Source organism: Cnephaeus nilssonii (genome assembly GCF_951640355.1).
Source record: "Cnephaeus nilssonii genome assembly, chromosome: 1".
Classification (NCBI taxonomy): domain Eukaryota; kingdom Metazoa; phylum Chordata; class Mammalia; order Chiroptera; family Vespertilionidae; genus Cnephaeus; species Cnephaeus nilssonii.
In genome coordinates this window covers 30476918-30496588 of record NC_137072.1, presented here as the reverse complement: position 1 = coordinate 30496588, position 19671 = coordinate 30476918, and the positions used below count along the sequence as shown (strand labels likewise).

The window sequence follows — 19671 nt, the reverse complement described above, 5'->3', positions numbered from 1 at the left end:
TATTGTGCTTGCAGTCTGTGCTTGTATTTGCATGAGAACTGCAGGTTGGGAAACATTGATTGTAGTTTATTTCTTGTGCTTCTGGCCTATCCTAGGAGGCCAAATGTATCCGTTTTAAATTTGTATGTTTATTTGTTGTTTATATCCAGTTCTGAAGCCACCCCAGGTTCCACCCTCAGGATCATAAATGCCATGTGGTTGTCCTCTCTCTAGGAGACCCCTCCCTGACTCACCAAAGGCCATCCTCCACAGTAGCACCAGCAGGGGTGACCCCAGAGCCAGAGAGTCCCTCCCCTTCTGGAAAAGGTAGGAATGTTGGGAGTTTTTAAAGGATTTCCATTCCCTGCTAACACTCAGGTCCCCACAAATCCCTCAGATTCATGGATCACAGCTGAAGTTCCACTACAAACTTATGTAATAGAACAAAACTTTTTAAAAATCAAGAACAAAAATTTACCTTAGCTTAATTTTCTGTTTTAAATCAAAGGGGCTTGATATCCAGGTTTTATATGTGCATGGTTAAGAATGGTTTGAAATCCACTCTTATTATGTCAGATCAAACTTAACTGTAGACTGCTAGCCTTGTCAAAACCAGGGAGGGTCTGAGGTTTGGCCTCTCTCACATGCTAGCCCGCCATGGTTTCGGGGTACTGGCAGAAAACACAACACTCCTGGGTCAGAGCTGTGGCCATCACTTTGTAAAGTATATAGATGTTGAATCACTATGTTGTATACCTGAAACTAATATAATACTGTGTCAATTATGAGTAATTTTTTAAAAGCAACAAAAAACAGAGTTCTGTTCTAGAAAGAGCTCTGTAAGTATTAATAACAAATGAAGTGAATTTCGGAAACATGAGAGACCCATGCAGAATTGCCTCCCAACAGTCCTAAACACCAGCAAGTTAACTATGATGGCTCTGGTGTAGCAGCATTGCCCAAAGCTGCCAATGTGTCACATTTCCACTGAGTCTTAGGTCATCATCCATCCCAGTTTCCTCAGCACTGTCTCAGTGTTAAGAAGATTCGAAACCTTGGGTGCTAAATACCGTGGGACAATGTGCCCCATGTCCTAGGATACCCTTACTTTACACTTAACTCTTGATTTTTTGTGTCCCATTTTCCAATTTGTGGCTTTTCCTGGCCCCTGTCTCCTCCCCTCCAGGCACAGTCGTCCTGTTAGCTTGGCACACCTCCCTAGAGCATGGCTCCTAATCTTGGCTGTCCACTGAGGTCACCTTGGAACTCTCGAGAGCAATCTGGGAATCAGAATTCCAGAAGCTCCCTGGGTAATTCTCAGGTAGCCAGAGCCGAGAGCCACTGCTAAAGGGAGGATGGAGAAGCCAAAAAAGGTTTCCTTCTTAGTTAGCTGGCTACAAACAGAAGGCAGAGGCTGAGGTACTGGCTATATTTAAGTTTGGGGCAGTTCTAAAGCTCCTCTGATCGAAGTCAAATCTGATTCACCCAATTAATGAGAATCATCAAGTGGCCTCTCCCAGTTCTGCCTTCATGCGCCAAACACTTGGTCAGATGAAACTGCACAGTCGAATCTCAGATGTGAGACTGTCATCTTTGACACAGAGTGATGTTGCCATGGGCACTTGGATGGGAATGCTCTGGGGCCGTTGTCGGCAAACTGCGGCTCAAGAGCCACATGCGGCTCTTTGGCCCCTTGAGTGTGGCTCTTCCACAAAATACCATGGCCTGGGCGAGTCTATTTTGAAGAAGTGGCGTTAGAAGAAGTTTAAGTTTTAAAAATTTGGCTCTCAAAAGAAAGTTCAATCGTCATACTGTTGATATTTGGCTCTGTTGACTAATGAGTCTGCCGACCACTGCTCTGGGGGAACTCTATGCAAAATACCTGGAGTGCTGGCAGTCTGGGTAGTATGAGGACGTGACTAAGGATTAAAGGGCCTGGGGACCTCTCACAGTATCTGTGGCTGGGAGCGCACGAAGCAGCCCAAATAAGGTGGCCGGACGGACAAAGGTGCCGAGACTGGGACAAAGCCAGGATACCCTTCAAATACACTATAGTTCGGATGGGCTGACTCTCAGGCTCGCCCTTATTGAGAAAACATGTATAAAATAAACTAAAACCAGCACCCCAGACACCTCGGCTTTGGCAAATACAGTTCCACTTGTGTGTCTTTTTGTTGTTGTTTTGAGACCAGTCTTCTCTAGTAAACAGCCTGGATCTACTCTAATCTTTGTAATTTACTCTGCAAACCCTCTAGCATTCTCAAAAGCCTTATGGCCACCCCGGATGGATGACTATATTAAACACTTAAGGGATTTTCGTAAAGATCCATGGAGCAGTGTGCCGGGGGAGGGCTGGCCCAGGTCGGGCTCCTTGGAGCACGGATTAAGTTCATTCTCTTCTGGAGCTGAGGAAGTTACTAAACATTTATGTTCTCCGTGTGTTGCACCTTCCGACAGAACCAGCTTTCATTTCCAAGCCAGACACCATAGTGGTCACAAAGCCAGCCATGGTTCCGGGCTCCAGGCTGATGCCATCCAAACCTCCTGCAGGAACCACAGGGGTAGTCAGGAATGAGCCCTCCCAAGCCCCACCTCAGACAACTGCAAAGGCCTTGGAACACACTCCCTCCACCTCCCTCGAGAAGCCAGGTTGGCACTGGCTTTCACACTTTACGGGAGGTCAGCTCTCTGCCTGCATGACATAACACCCTCCAAAACCAGAACAACCTAGCAACCCTCCGCCCCCGGCTCTCTGCCACAGCCTTCTTGCTCTGGTCTCTCTGTTTTGTGCTCCATCCTGGCTCAGTCCAGGTGAAAAAGGAAGCCCATTTCCCAAATGTGCCAAGGCTCGCCGTATTAACCTGCTTTGCTAAGAATCTGAATAATATCTGCCTCCTCCTAATATGGGAGGACAGAGGAAGCTCCCCACCCTCTGGAGTCATGATCTATGGGATGGAGGAGCTCTCGGTAACATGTATCTTCTGTAAGGGCACATCTAATTCTTAAGCATGGCCCAGCCTCTAAATGAATTAATTACCTTGCTTGTTCTTTGCTAAAATGAGTTTGGTTTTGCCAGCCATGCATCTCTCAAGGCTTTAAGATAGGAACCAAATTGTGCATAATTTCTTCTGCTTAATGAGAATAGTATCTTTAGGACTATGGTCATAACTGAGCTGCAATCTCTCCCCTCAGGTGCACATTCATCCAATTCCACAGCTGTCACTGGTAAGTATTTCCCTTTGTCCTGTTTGTGCCAGTTGTCCCAGCATGATCACTAATAGCATCCCCTTTCATTCTCAAGTGTATCGGTGTAGAAAGTAAGTTATAAGATCACCCTATTTATGGAATACTTTTTTGACATCACTATTTTCATATTGGTACCTTATCACTGTCAGGCTCCTGATACAGAAACCAAAGAGTAGATACATCACAAAAAGGGCCTATCCAGCAATTCAGTTCTACTGAGCAGGGCTAGACGTGTGTCCAAGACTTACTAGAAAACCAGGAGTGGGTGCTGGCACCAAGGAGATGACGCTGTTCTGCTGACAGGCAGACTGCACTCCTCCCGTGTTAGCACCATGCACCTACAGCCGGACCATTCAGATTTCTCCGTCTAGAAGCCTTTGTACAGGAGATGCACACAACACTAAGACTAGGAGAGAATGTCCCAGTAAATATAAGGAGGGAGATGGAAAATTGTTAGCAAGAATGAAAGAGAAAGATGAAAGGAGGAGAGGAAAGCCCAGAGAAGAGAGGAGAGAAAAAGAGAAAGAAACCAGGAGAACGAAATGCAAGAAGAAAGAATCTGATACTTTTGTCTGAGAGGTTTTCAATGAACCAAAAACCACTCTAATGTCATATGGGCAAAAAGATTTCTATTTTTTATTTACAGGTTTTCCTGCTAGAGAAAGATTCATATTTTTGTGGTGACATTTTATCTGCATTAGTGTCATCTGGGAAAAAATAAGTGGCTTTGGTCATTTCAGCAGTTAGTTGATTAGAATGGTGTTTGTTGTTGTTTTTTTAAATCAATCATATATACAAAGTCAAGACAGTGTAGAAAGGCTCTTTGGAGAGTATTTTCATGGAGAAACTATGGCATTTAATGGCAAGGATATGAAAATAATAATACGTTTATCATTTAAGAGGAGACCAATAAATAAAGAAGCCAATCTAATTTTTCTTTTTATGTCACATACTACATTAATCTTTCTACAAAGTTTAAAATTTTTTATTCATTTAAAAAAATTTTTTATTGATTTCAGAGAGGAAGGAAGAGGGAGAGAGAGAAACATTAATGATGAGAGAGAACCATTGATTGGCTGCCTCTTGCACGCCCCCTCCTGGGGATTGAGCCCACAACCCGGGCATGTGCCCTTGACCAGAATCGAACCCTGGACCCTTCAATCTGCAGGCCGACGCTCTATCCACTGAACTAAACCAAATAGGGCTTTATTCATTTTTTGAACTGGTAATTTTTGCACATGGTTTAAAAATAAAAAATTACAAAAGGATATATAGTAAATAGTAAGGCATCTCTCTGACTGAAAATCATCTGTGGGAAGGAAGCAATCCCCTGCTACCAGATTTCTGTGCACCCATCAGAGAAAGTCAGTATGTCAACAGCACACAGAGCATACATGATGCAAGCCAGTTAGGTATTTTATTTTCACTGCTCTGTACTTTGTTTTCACTTAATGCTATATGTTGGAGATCCTTCCACATCAGTATATAAAACCACATCATTCTTTTTAAGAACTTAAAAATATTCCATTGTATGGATTTGCCACAATTTATTTCCAATTCCCTATTTGGACACATGACTTGCTTACATTCTTTGGCTATATTACAAACAATGAAAAATTAGAAAACATTGTATTGTTTTGTATATGTGCAAATATATCTGTAGGATAAAATCTTATACATAAAGTTTTGGGGCCATATTTTCTATGTAGATTTTCAAACTATTTTATTATGGACTATACTCTATTTTTTTCAAATTTATGTCTTTCTCTGGATTAAAATATCAGAAACTCACTCCCAAATTCTGAAATGTAATATAATAGACATTAACTGAACATGTACAATAGATAAAGATAGCTAAGTGCAAAGAACTGTGAAAATACAGAGTTTTAAAAGAGAAGAAAACAGCTTTAAACCATTCATATTGTATTATCTTCCTTCAAGCTGCTTAAATATAAAGATAGACATATTGCCCTGGCCACTCAGTTGGTTGAGCATCATCCCATGCACCAAAAGGTCACTGGTTTGGATGCCAATCAGGGCACATGCCTTAATTTCAGGTTCAATCCCCAGTAGGTGGGGGTGGAGGGGCAGGAGGCAGCCAATTGATGTTTCTCTCTCATCAATGTTTCTCTCTCTCTCTCTCTCTCTCCCTTCTATCTCTCTCTCAAAAAACACCAACAAAGACATTTTTAAAAAAGATAGATATATTAAAACTATAAGAAAGCAAGTAATTTCAGCAAGGAGATGAAAACTAGCTATATTTCATTATGTATTATTTGAGTTTCATCCACTAAGAAGGTGTATGCTAAAATGAAAATCATGCTAACTTTCTAGAAAGTTATAATGCCTTCAAAGTATGTCACATACAATCCCAGCCACCTAAGACCTAAGAGTATGCCCAGATTAGGTATCAGTGACACAGGTACTCACTGGTTCCCTGGGCATCAGTGGCTGTTGCTATTTCCACATGAATAAGCAATCAGTTAAGCTCGTCTTTGTAAATAAATAAATACATAAATAAATAAATAAATAAATAAATAATGCTTTATACTATAGTGGTTGCTCAGTAAATGTTAACTTAATGTTTTAATCAGCCCATTGATACGACCAATATCATTTGTTTTTTAAATAAGGTTATAAAAGATATCACAACTTTTAAAGTTGTTTTTTTTAGTCCAACAGAAATATTGAATGAATAAGTAGTGAATGAATGAGAAAATGGTTAAGTAAATTTGAGGGCTTTAACATTTAAATAAATATTCAGGAAGTGTGGCGCATCATTTCATTGTCTTAAATATCTACTGCATCACTTAGCAGCCCTTTTTATCAATAATTTTATTCAATTTTTCCACTATCTGGTCTCTGATCCTTGACTAAGCTGTTCTTGAAGAGTCTCAATTGTAAAATAAAAGTCAAAATGTCATCTATGACGGTGTTTACATGGCATCTTCATTTCGTACACTAGGAGTGAGGAGTTCCTTTTTCTGTCACATCTGAAGTAAATTTGCTACAGTCAATATGCTCAGCCTTTAACGGGGGCTACTTTTGTAACGTTCATCCGTTCAATCAACAGAAATGGAGATTCTGTTTTGTGGCAGGTCTGGTACTAACCTGCAATGAAATGCAGGCAGTTACTAGCCTTTCTGGCTTCCTGTGCAATAACCCACTTTTTCTCCTCTCTCTCCCAGACTCTAATCCTCCTCTATCTCACGAAATCTCTTTCACTTCCCTTTTCTCTAATCCATGCACCCCTAGGAAACATAAAAGGGTGGAGGACTTGGCAGTTGATATCTTAGTCCATTGTTGTAGTGATTTTGGTTTCAATTTCTTTACTAAATATCTCCTATATAACTGAGGAAGAGGCCAAGGGTTTGAGATTAAGTCACTGAGTTCAAATTGCTTTGTTGTATCATTGGCTCAGGAGCCCTCTTCTCCCTTGAGTTTGAGTCTGTAGTTTATATCCTCATTAAAAATAAACAGGAAGAAGCATTGTGAAATACAACTTATTGTTTATATCAACTTGCCTTTTCCAATAAATCTCTCCATGAACAGTAAATGCATGCCGAACTGCTTAGTCAACATGAAGAAATAGTGTATCATCAGCTACAATATCTCTGCTAATAAAGATTTCTGATTTTTAGTCATACTGATGAGTAATGTTGTTTAAAAAGTCAAAAGAACTTTCACTAGTTTTCCAAGTTTGTTGTTACTTCTTTTAGAACAACTTTTCTATGCTTTTTTCTACAGCAAGTAGTTTTGGTTTTGCACTTTACTGTTTCTTCTGATTATAGCATCATTGCAAAAATATCAGGGGAAAAATTTTTTTAAAATATATTTTATTGATTTTTTTACAGAGAGGAAGAGAGAGGGATAGAGAGTTAGAAACATCGATCAGCTGCCTCCTGCACACCCCCTACTGGGGATGTGCCCGCAACCAAGGTACATGCCCTTGACCGGAATCGAACCTGGGACCCTTGAGTCCACAGGCCGACACTCTATCCACTGAGCCAAACCGGTTTTGGCAAGGGGAAAATTTTTTAAAGAACATAAAGATTATCTACAATCCCACCATTACTTAATACTTTGATAGATATTCTTCATTTTTTTGTGCATATGATACACACATGGCTTACTGGATTTCTTTTGGTTCATTTTTATTTCAACCACCTTTGTTCACTTATATCACTAGAGACCCAATGCATGAAATCGCCCTGGTTTCATCCAGAAGGACATGCAGAAGGTCGTTTGGCTGTCCGGTCTAATTAGCATATTATGCTTTTATTATTATAGATAGACATCTTTCCATGTTAATATAGATTAATTTCACAAGTTTTAAAATATATTTTTATTGATTTCAGAGAGGAAGGGAGAGGGAGAGAGAGAGATAGAAACATCAATGATGAGAGAAAATCATTGATTAGCTGCCTCCTGCACGCTCCCTACTGGGGATCTAGCCAGCAACCAGGGCATGTGCCCTGACAGAATCAAACTGTGACCTCCTAGTTCATAGATCAAAGCTCATAGGTTCATAGGTCAAACTACACCAACCAGGCCATTTCATAATTTTTAAAAGCTGAATAATATTCCATTGGGTGGGTATCAACACATTTTAACTAATTTTCTACTGATATTTAGATGAACATTTTAAAAATTATTTTACACAATACTTCAGTGAATATTCCTATATATATACTTTCCCATTTCCTTAGAATGAATCCTAGAAGTATAACTGGAGAGTTAATATGTATGGTCTTCTCTAGAGCTTTTGTTATGTTACCAATTACCTTTGAGAAAAACTGTACCCATTTACATTCACTCCTGCAAAGCAGAGAATCTGGGTGTTTCCCATATCCATATATTTAACCTGTATTTCAATAGGGTTGTATTTTAAATGCCAACCCATGGGGATTTACCCTTGCCTACAAGGTTGTGTGTTGGTTGTACAGAGACAGGTCTGAAAGTTTAATGGTAGGAGACTAATTGACTCATGGTCCACAGTGAGATGACTGGCTCTCCAGATGTTCAGGTTTGTCATCTTGCCAGGTGATTTTTGCAGGGAGATTTCATAATATTAAGGCAAGTTGGCAAAATCTGCTTGGAATTTATTATTCACTCAGTGTTTTAAAAATAGCTATGTTCACCTGCCCTTTTGCTTCCACACGAGGATCCCACTGTTCATGTCTAATAAATCTCAAATGCTGTCGTGGCTGCTGGCCTTCCACCCTCAAATCCTCCCACCATCCACGCTGTTCCTTTCAACTCAGTCAACACAGTTTTTTCCTTTTCCTAAGCATTTCTTTATTTTCCTCTTATTTGTAAGATCTCTCTTATAACACCTCCTCTTTCTCCTTACTACCCTTCCTCTGTTATAAAAAGTAGCAAATAAATAATGACAATGGAATTGGAAGAAAAATGGCACTGCAAGCTATCATTTCTAAATCAGGATTCTGCGAAGCTGCAGAAAAGGGGGAGGTTGTGCCAGAGGACAACTGAGGAGGACCCTTACCATGTCTACTTTCTTGACTTTGGATTTAACAGCAAGCATTTCTTCTCACGAAGTGCTGGCCTCCTCATCCTCATATGTCCACCCCAGGTTCTGATCTCTGAGCCTCTTACTTTCCCCTCCTGACTTACTTCCATCCCTGCCCATCACTGTCACTCTGCTCAGGAAGGACAAGGATTAGGAGCACGGGACACGGGATAACATGAATTGGACAGTTTGAACTGGCAGTGTTGGTGGGGAAGGAATGTACTTTTTGCCCAGAGCTAGAATAGATTGAATTGCATGGAACCTTAAAAAATGTTAATAACAGTAAGCTGGTTGGGAAGGCATTTGTATCTCTCTGTGGGAATATAAATTGTAAAGAATTTTCAGATTCTTAGAAATGAACCTTATAGGGGGATAAATGGTGATAGATGGAGACTTGACTTGGGGTGCTAAACACACAACACTGTGTACAAATATGTGCTGTAGAATTGTGCACCTGAAACCTGTATAATTTTGTTAACCAGTGTCACCCCGATAAATTAAATAAAAAGGAAAAAAAAAAGGAAATGAATCTGCTACCTGGACTTTTAGCACGATACCAGCTTAGTTCTCTTCTTTTACAGTGGCAACAATCTCCATATCTGTCACTGTGCTTTGTGGAGCATGTGTGGTATTACTTCTGGTATGTTATTGTAAAAAATCAAGGTGAGTGGCACAAGAGAATCACACTGGACAAGATTCTTCCTTTCCTCTGAGAAAAGAGCTCATTGTTATGACTCTGGGCCTGCCTTCCCAATGAAGAATCCCTTTCCTGGCTAAAGACACAGGCTCTCCCTCTCACCTCTCTTTTGTGTTGGCCAAAAGGAGCGTCGGGCTCTGGCTGGTGGCTCAGTTGGTTGGAGCATCGTCTCAATATACCAAAAGATGGTTGTTTTGATTCCCAGTCAGGGCACATACCCAGGTTTTGGCATGTGATCTGTACGGGAAGCAACCGATCAATGTTTCTCTCTCACACTGATGTTTCTCTCTCTCCCTTCCTCTCTCTAAAACATATCCTCAGGTGAGGATTTAAAAGAACACACAACAGTGTCGGAGTTGAGCAGTCACACTGAGCCAGTCTTAGAGAGCCATTTACTTTCCAAAGCAGGCCACTTGTCAGAAATGGGGCAGCGAGAGCTGATGACACGGGGCCAATTTTACCAAGAGCCAATTCCTTCTTATCATATAGGCATGAATATATTCTTCTTCAATGCACTCATTAAATATGGATATACTTTTTTATAAATATACTCATTCCTGTCAGCCTTTTGTATTTCTGATCATTGAAATTCTACGTTTTAGCATTTGTGACAAGATTGTTTCTGCCACTTGCTGAAATTTCAGACCTTATTATTTTTCTAATCTTCAGGCATTTTTATCATTTTTTTCATTAAAGCCTCAAATGACACATATGATTAGCCTTTAATTTACTTTTTTAAATGCTCCTTAAACTTTTTTAAATGAGTTTTTCTGTTTCTTTTAATATATTTTTATTGATTTAAGAGAGGAAGGGAGAGGGAGAGAGAGAAAACATCATTGCTTAGAGAGAATCATGGATCGGCTGCCTCCTGCATGCCCCCTAGTGGAGAACAAGCCTGCAATTTAGGCAAGTGCCCTTGACCGGAATCAGAACCCAGGACCCTTCAGTCCACAGGCCAACGCTCTAGCAACTGAACCAAACCAGCCAGGGTTAGCCTTAATTTTATACTTCTACCAATTAGTAATCAGTATTTCAGCATTCCACAGTGATGTAGTTGCTCTGGGTCCTTTCTCGGCTTTACACAATCAATGGACATAAGATTTGTTGAAAATAAAGTTTTAGTTACTAGTAAAAAAATATTCTTTTGTAAATATCATATCAATATAAAGACTATACTTCCCTTTGAGCCTAACTTTGAAAAAATGAACATTTCATGAAATGCTACTATAAAGTCAAAATGAAAACATCATCTAAAAATTTACATAAATCTTCAAAAGCTGTTAATACCATCTCAACCAACAAGAAATACCATAAACTTCATAGTTTAGAAATTAACTAAGATTGCTCTAATACTTAAAAACTTATCAAAAAATAAAAAAATGTTAAAATGTTGGCAAAATGTATTTTAAAAGGATTTTTAAAATATAATTTCCATATAAAATGCTATATTTAGAGTTACATCTTAAGAGATTATAATGACTACTAGTGGCCCGGTGCACAAAATTCGTGCACGGGGGTGGGGGGGAGGGGTGTTCCTCAGCCTGGACTGCACCCTCTCCAATCTGGGACCCCTCGAAGGATGTCCGACTGCCGGTTTACAGGGATCGGGCCTAAACCGGCAGTCGGACATCCCTCTCACAATCCGGGACTGCTGGCTCCTAACCGCTCACCTGCCTGACTGCCTGCCTGATTGCCCCTAACTACTCTGCCCGCCAGCCTGCTCACCCCCAACTGCCCCCCACCGCTGGCCTGCTCGCCCCCAAATGACCCCCCGCCAGCCTGATCACCACCAACTGCCCCCCGTGCCAGTGTGTTTGCCTCCAACTGCCTCCCCTGTTGGCCTGCTCACCCCCAACTGCCCCCCCTGCTGGCCTGCTCGCCCCCTCCTTCCCTCCCCACTGGCCTGCTCACCCCCAACTGCCCCCCTGCTGGCCTGCTCACTCCAAACTGCCCTCCCCCGCTGTCCTGATCACCTCCAACTGACCCCCACTGATGGTCTGCTCGCCCCCAAATGGCCCCCCTGCTGGTCTGCTTACCCCCAACGGCCCCATCCCCCACCAGCCTGATCACCCACAATTGCAGTCCCATCCTGACCTGATCACCCACAACTGCCCTCCCCTCTTGGCCTCTACCTCGGCCCCGCCACCATGGCTTTGTCCAGAAGAACATCCGGAAGGTCTCCTGGAAGGTCTCCCAGTCTAATTAGCATATTACCCTTTTATTAGTATAGATAATCATTGACCATATTATTTTTAAAATATATTTTGACTGATTTCAGAGAGGGAGATGGAGAGAGAGATAGAAACATCAATGATGATAAAGAATCATTGATTGGCTGCCTCCTGCATGCCCCACATTAGGAATAGAGCCCACAACCTGGGCATATTCCCCAACTAGGAATAGAACCATGACCTCCTGGTTCACAGGTTGAGATGCTCAACCACTGAGCCATGTTGGCTAGGCGACTATTTAAAAAGAATACATACACAATCTTTTAAAAGAATAATACATTAAATTATGTTCTTTAAAAGTATTTGAAAACGTAATATATATGGCCAATAAATATGCTCATAAGAAAATATTAATATTCACAGACTATGTTAAAGAAATATTCATAATCACCTCTTTAAGAATTGGTAAACCTCCAAAGAGCTCAAAGTGCTTATTTGAAAATGTCCTAAAAAGTGCTTATCCTCGGAAGGTGAGTTAAATAATGCATGGAAGAGCCGAAACCGGTTTAGCTCAGTGGATAGAGCGTTGGCCTGCAGACTGAAGGGTCCCAGGTTCGATTCCGGTCAGGGGCATGTACCTTGGTTGCGGGCACATCCCTGGTGGGGGGTGTTCAGGAGGCAGCTGGTCGATGTTTCTCTCTCATCAATGTTTCTAGCTCTCTATCCCTCTCCCTTCCTCTCTGTAAAAAAAATCAATAAAATATATTTAAAAACATAAAATAAAATAATGCATGGAAGAAATTGCTGACTCAGACACTCATGGCCTAAAAATCACATTGTTCAACAAAGAAACATGAAATTAAGGTGTTCTGCCTCCCCTCCTCTTGATTACTCAGGAACTGATTAATATATTTGTTTACTTTTTTAAATGTTTTTATTTTTTTTTTAGAGGGAGATAGAAAGACACATTGATCGATTGGCCTCCTGTACACACCTCTACTGTGGATCGAGCCCACAACCCAGGCATGTGCCCTGACCAGGAATTGAACTCATGTTCTCCTAGTTCCTGGGTCAATGCTTAACACTAAGTGCCAAGAACAGTTTTAAAAGCTTTATAAATATTATATCATTTTTATCAGGATTATCATATCTGGCTTAGCTGGACTCCTAGTTACTTCTCCTTCTCTTCTTCCCATTTGAACTACCACTTTTCAGCAAGGGTTGGCTCTCCTCTTTTCAAAACCTGTGAATTATTTGCTTTACAGGCAAACTTCCCGGACACCCAGTGATCAAATGGAAAATACGGAAGATATCCCAATGACTGGGGGAACCAATGGCAGAGAGGAGGATACAGAAAACTACCACACAGTCTAGGAAACTCCAAGGGAAAACCAGGCCAGCAAGGGCTACAGCGAAGGCACCAACTCTGCTCTGGCCAGAGGGGACCTAGAAAAGACTCAAGGAGTTGGGCGCCAGGGAGAAGCCACCAAGATGTGCCCTCCCTCAGCACTGTCTGCATGAGTAGGTTCTCCAGGCTTAGGATGGAAGCTTGATGCCTGCCCTGCCTCAGATATGGGGCCAAGTTCCCAAAGTCCCAGCCATTGAAGGCCTCAGGTCTTCCTATCAGGGCTTTTATTTCATTATGATATTTACTCAGGATAACTTATCAGCTTGACTCTCTTCCATCCCTCCTCCTGACTGGCAGTTTACAAAGAAAAGAAATATATCTGAGGCTCTAAGTGAATTTAGCAGGCTCCTCCTGGCCTGAGAGGTATCTATAAGGATGACATTAGCATTTTAGCTCCTAAAATTCTCTCCAGTTAGCTGCTCTGCTTGCACTGAAAGGGAGCAAAGAGATATTGTACCCAGTGAATTCTCTTAATTTAAGGATTCAGAAAGAAAACTGAACTCAGTGACATTTTCCATATATATACATTTATATTTATACTTCCTTTATTATCCTATATAATAAAAGCTCAGCGACAGAATGGCAGAAGGACCAGTCGACCAGTCGCTATGATGTGCACTGACCACCAGGCGGCAGATGCTCAGCAGGAGCTGCCCTGTGGTGGTCAGTGTGCTATCACAGTGGGAGCGCTGCTAGGCTGACCAGGATGAGCGGCTGCTCCCGCTGCGAACTCTGGGCCAATGGGCAGGAACCCGGGCTGCGATTGTCGTCTCCTCACCTCAGGCTCCTCTTCCTTGCTCCCTGCCACCTCCTCCGGACACCTGCAGGCTGCACAGTGCCTCCACCGCCGCCTCCACTGTCCCCACCACCGCCGGGCTGGCAGAGCTGGACCCGGAGGCTGGGAGGCGGGTTCGTGGCTGCCGCGGAACTAAGGCCTACTCCACCGCCTCTCAGTGCGATTGTCCCTGGGCCTGGCCCCGACCGGGTCCCCTGGAGAGGCAAGTGCTCTGGCTCCACAAAAGATGCCGGACCAGAGAGCAGCTGCTCAGAGGGCGGGTCCACAGCCATTCGGCTGACTGGGATGAGTGGCGCTCCCACAGCGGGCCAATCCCCACAGGCCATGCCCCCCACCAGTGCACGAATCCCATGCACCAGGCCTCTAGTATCTACATATTATGACTTGTATTTTGAAATTGTATCTTGTATAAACAAAATAAAATGTCTATTTTCAATTAAAAAATGCAGCAAAACAATCACTGAGAAGAAATGAACATCAACAACAACAAAAAAGAACAGCAAGCCCTGGCCAGTTGCTCATGGTTAGAGCGTTGGCCTGCGGATCGAAGGATCTCGGGTTCAATTCCCGGTCAAAGGCACATACCTCAGTTTCAGGTTCGATCCCCAGTCCCAGTCAGAGGCAACCAATGGATGTGTCTCTCTCATGTCAATGTTTCTCTCTCTCTCTCTCCCTTCCCCTACTCTCTCCCTTCTACTCTCTCTAAAAACCAATGGAAAAGATATCCTCGATGAGGGTTAAAGAAAAAGAACACTAAGAGGAGAAAAAGCAGGAATGCAGAATCCCAAATGGTTGAGCTCAGCTTTTCTAAAAGGAGAAAAACAATCTTTTCTAAAGCTGGATCAGATCACAGTTTTAGAGAATTTCTAATGGGATTTTCATGTAAGAAGCCACAAGTGGCAGATTATGGCCCAAGTACTCCTGGTACATACATGCTCTTGCTTTGCATTGTTTTCTTTCTTTCTTTCTTTCTTTCTTTCTTTCTTTCTTTCTTTTTCTTTCTTTCTTTCTTTCTTTCTTTCTTTCTTTCTTTCTTTCTTTCTTTCTTTCTTTTTCTTTCTTTCTTTCTTTCTTTCTTTCTTTCTTTCTTTCTTTCTTTCTTTCTTCCTTCCTTCCTTCCTTCCTTCCTTCCTTCCTTCCTTCCTTCCTTCCTTCCTTCCTTCCTTTCTTTCTTTTTTTCCTTCCTTCCTTTCTTTCTTCCCTATTTATAACATTTTAAAAATAAAATTATAGCCGAAACCGGTTTGGCTCAGTGGATAGAGCGTCGGCCTGCGGACTGAAAGGTCCCAGGTTCGATTCCGGTCTTGGTTGCAGGCACATCCCCGGTGGGGGGTGTGCAGGAGGCGGCTGATCGATGTTTCTCTCTCATCGATGTTTCTAACTCTCTATCCTTCTCTCTTCCTCTCTGTGAAAAATCAATAAAAATATATTTAAAAAATAAAAATAAAAATAAAATTATAGATGAGAAAATTGAGGCCCAGAGAAGTTGACTTACCCAAGGCCACATGGCTCAATTAATGCCAGAGAGTTTGAACAGGATTTGGGATAGGGGGCGGGGAGTAGTAGTCCTAACTATAAACCAGCTACCAATTGCCCAGTAACACAGCCAGGGGTAGCCAGGTAGCCATCACAAGCTTTTGAGGTGGGGCATAGCAACCAATTAATGCTCTTTCAGAAGCTCTCAAAGTGCCTTTTCTTTTTCTTTGTGTCACCAATTTAGATGGTTTCAAAAGTGAAGGAAGAATAGGAATTTAAATGGCTGGTGCTGGGAATTTTAGAGCCACACCATTTTTACTATATGCAAATATTTTTTTAATGAATAGAAAAACTGGCTGCTAACATGTGAACTGAGCCATTTTATTCACTCTTGGCCTTAATTACTTCATTATCCTAAAACTGCCTGATTTAAACTCTTCAGCTACTTGCTCCTAAGTTTCTAGGGCTGGCTCCAGTTTGTACTTTTTAAGAAGTATTAAAAATTTGACCCCTTTAACTCCAACTAATGAAGATCAAAAAATTGGTATAGAAATTATTAAGAAAGCATTAAAAATTCCTGCAATGACCATTGCTAAGAATGCAGGTGTTGAGGGATCATTGATAGTTGAGAAAATTTTGCAAAGTTCCTCAGAAATTGGTTATGACGCCATGCTTGGAGAATTTGTGAATATGGTGGAAAAAGGAATCATTGATCCAACTAAGGTTGTAAGAACTGCTTTACTGGATGCTGCTGGCGTGGCCTCTCTGTTAACAACAGCAGAAGTTGTGGTCACAGAAATTCCTAAAGAGGAGAAGGACCCTGGGATGGGTGGGATGGGTGGAATGGGAGGAGGGATGGGAGGCAGCATGTTCTAGCCCTGGAATAGTGCTTTACCGTCTTACTGAGAACTGAGAGGAAGCTCAGGGCATCTCCTCACCTATAACTTCAGAGAAGTCAGTTGAAGGAAATGACTGAAGAAAAGGCTGGCTGATGTTCAAGAAAATCACTCTAACCATCAGTTACTGGTTTCAGTTGACAACACACAATGGTTTACTGCTGTCATTGTCCATGCCTACAGATAATTTATTTCGTATTTTTGGATAAAAATACATTTGTACATTCCTGATAGGTGCAAGAGCCATGTACCAATGTACTGCTTTCAATGTAAATCACTGAGGCATGTTTACTACTGTTCTGTTACAATCAGGATTTTAGTGCTTGCCATCACCCGATGAGAAGTGAAGCAGCCTTTCTGTGGAGAGGAAGAATAATTGTGTACAAAGTAGAAAAATATCCAATTATGTGACCTTTGTGTAATAAAAATTTGTTTTAAAGTTCAAAAAAAATTTTGACCCTTGATATTTTAAAACTAATTTGACAGAAAACACAACTTACATAAAAAATTGGGCAGATGTTCCATAGAACCAAATTTTGTAAGGTTTCTATTGAGTGTAAGAGGACTATGTCACAGGACTAATTGATATAGATTCGTGGTTTGGATTCACCATGGTCTTTGGAAAAGACATGTTATAACGACTTCTGGGCCCATTTTGGAGCTTTGAAATCACTAGTTCAGGTCCATCACAGAAAAAGCCCATGATTCATCAGTTACCAACCAAGTTCGAGCTGGGTAGATTATATGACAAAAATTAGATCTAGATAATTAGATCTAGACATGGAAGCAAGCAGGGAGGGTGGAGTAGCATGGATAAATAAATAAACAAATCTAGGATTTTTTTCAAGACCTAAAGGGGTAAAATGAATTCTTTTACAGGTGGTAGTTCTTCTAGGGAAATGTTTACAAAACCTCTTCAAAATCCAAACATACTATGGCCGCAGAATTTATCCATTAAGCAGTGATGAACATCTCAAAAGTAAGAACTGTCTTCATCTTTGAATTCTCAGAGATTAATGCAGTGCCCTGCAGGTGATTAATAGATGCTAGATCAATAAAGTAAAAGCTTCCTAACTGAAGTATGACTAAATGTTCTGAGACAGAATAGCCCATTGTCAGGCAAAGCTACAAAGGAGGTGATGTTTGTGAACACTCAGCTACTTGTCTTTGTGCCCCCCATCTCCCCATGCTTTGTTGACAGTTCCAAGCATTGCCTCAAGTTCTACATACATCTGTGCCCCATTTTTGCACACAAACAGTAATTGGCCAGTGGGTTTGGTTTGGGAAGACACAATGTGACGTGGCAGTGAGGAAGACTACATGGAGAGCAATAAAAACCTGTGCTGGAAGGGCAGATAAACAGTATGCAGGGATCTGAGGCGCACTTCCTCTGTTGCATCAGGGCCCCCTTCCTAACTCATCTCCCTCACCCTACCCAGTAAGCTGCCTGCCAGAGATCTCCAAGATCACCACTTTCCCATCCCGCCCAAATGACTCACTTCAGTCTACCAGGGAAGAGTCCTGCCAACTAGCCTGCTATAATACTAGTTGCTCTAGTTATCTGTTGCTACATAACAAACCACCACTGTTCATTATCTCTGGGCTGACTGGGCTCAGCCAGGCAATTCTGTTTTATGTGCCACCAACTCGGGTCACTCACTTGGCTGCATTCAGTTAGTGGCTGGGCTGAGTGGAAAGTCTAAGAAGGCTCCACTCACTTGTCTGGTGCCTCAGCTCTCCTCTATATGACCTCTCCACAGGGCTAGCTTGGACTTCCTCATAGTATGGTGGCCTTTGGGGTTTAGTCAGACTGCTCACATGGTGACAGAAAAGAGAAACTGCCAGGCCCCTTACAGGCTGTTGAATTTTATTGAACCTGGAGGACTGAGGATTATTTTAGACATAATAGGGCTTGAGTTGAAAAATGGGTGTGATTTAATAGAAACAGACATGGAGGGTTCTAAACAGGGGCATTGACACAGGCAAAGACAGACAGGAATGTAAGTGACAAGTTCAGGGAAAAAAGAGCAAGACAGTTGGAATTATAAACTATTTGTAGAGCAACATGAGAGATAAGGCAGAAATCAGATTATGAAGTACTATGCTTCTCTTATAACCCCCTGGGATTATATATATATTAGCTGTGGTTCCAGGAGGATTGCTCAGTAACTATATGTTAAGCAAAAAAAAATTTTTTCAAAAGAAGCCTTACAGAGCAAAGGTCTTGAAGGGACTGAATCCCTGAATCAGCAGAACCAGAGGGTCTCTCTCCAAGTCCCTCCCTGGCTCTACCCAATGCCCCCTTCTGGTAAATGTCAACACCATAGACTTAGATCTGACTCTAAGTTCCAGGGCGGTTTCATCACTTCTCTGGGTAGAGCTGAAGCACTAATTATAAAACAAACGTGTCATCTTCAAAATCCCCTTTGAGATCAACACAATCCAGAGGGCTCCCAAGTTGCTCCTGGGCGCAGTGGTCCAGGGTCACCTGGGTTGCAATGGCTGATGGTGTCTTCAGCATGTTCCAGGAAGCTTCAGAGGCTCCAGAAGCACCTCGGAGGCTACCCAGGGGGAAAGTTTAGAACAAATTCCAGTCCTGTCTAATTACAGCAGCTACACTCTTTAAGTGCAGGTAGCTTGAAGAATATCATGGCTGCCCTAGCCAGTTTGATTCCAGTCAAGGGCAAGTGTTTAGGTTGCAGGTTCGATCCCCAGCCCTGGTCAGGGCATGTGCGGGAGACAATCAATCAGTGTGTCTCTCTCAATCGATGTTTCTCTCTCTGTCTCTCCCCCTCCCTTCCAACTCTCTCTGAAAAACAATGGGAAAAAATCCTTGGTTAAGTATTAACAAAACAAAAAAAGTGTCCTGGCTAAGAACATCTGAAAGTCTTCTATGCTTTCTGTTTTTAACAAATGTGGTTTTGGCTTTGTTTTTTTTTAAGAGCTCCAGCTCTAGCTGTTTACCTGATGGTAATGGAAATACCATGGGTTTTGGGGATGGCACCAAGCTCTGTTCTATGTGCTAGAGCATAGATGTCTGGGCCCAATCGCTATAGAGCCTATTTCATCATCTGCTCCTCCAGGTTTGCTATGATGAATAAATGAAATAATGTACACAAAATCCTAAGTGTGTCTACCATGTAGGAGGTACTTAAATAAAGCTAAATTCATTTCCCAAGTGAGATCTTTTTATGTATTAGACTAAAGGCCCGGTGCACGAAATTCGTGCACGGGGGCGGGGGATGTCCCTCAGCCCAGCTTGCACCCTCTCCAATCTTGGACCCCTCAAGGGATGTCCAACTGCCCATTTAGGCCTGTGGGATCGGGCCTAAACGGGCAGTCGGACATCCCTCTCACGATCCAGGACTGCTGGCTCCCAACTGCTTGCCTGCCTGCCTTCCTTCCTGATTTCCCCTAACCGCTTCTGCCTGCCAGCCTGATCACCCCCTAACCACTCCCATGCCAGCCTGAT

General features: G+C 42.1%; 1 protein-coding gene across 7 annotated transcripts in view; it reads left to right on the top strand.

Moving 5' to 3' along the window:
• Nucleotides 1-19441, top strand: part of IL15RA (interleukin 15 receptor subunit alpha) — a 44806-nt gene extending 25365 nt beyond the window's left edge. For 2 of the 7 annotated variants that reach the window (XM_079774231.1, XM_079774230.1), the window contains exons 3-7: nt 214-306; nt 2437-2658; nt 3172-3204; nt 9337-9418; nt 12889-19441. In XM_079774231.1, coding sequence (XP_079630357.1) covers nt 214-306; nt 2437-2658; nt 3172-3204; nt 9337-9418; nt 12889-12997 — 539 coding nt within the window. In that variant the 3' untranslated portion in view covers nt 12998-19441. The remainder of the gene's footprint in view (nt 1-213; nt 307-2436; nt 2659-3171; nt 3205-9336; nt 9419-12888) is intronic. The other 5 variants (XM_079774233.1, XM_079774234.1, XM_079774232.1 and 2 more) reach the window with 5 other exon arrangements.
• Nucleotides 19442-19671: the final 230 nt, after the last annotated feature.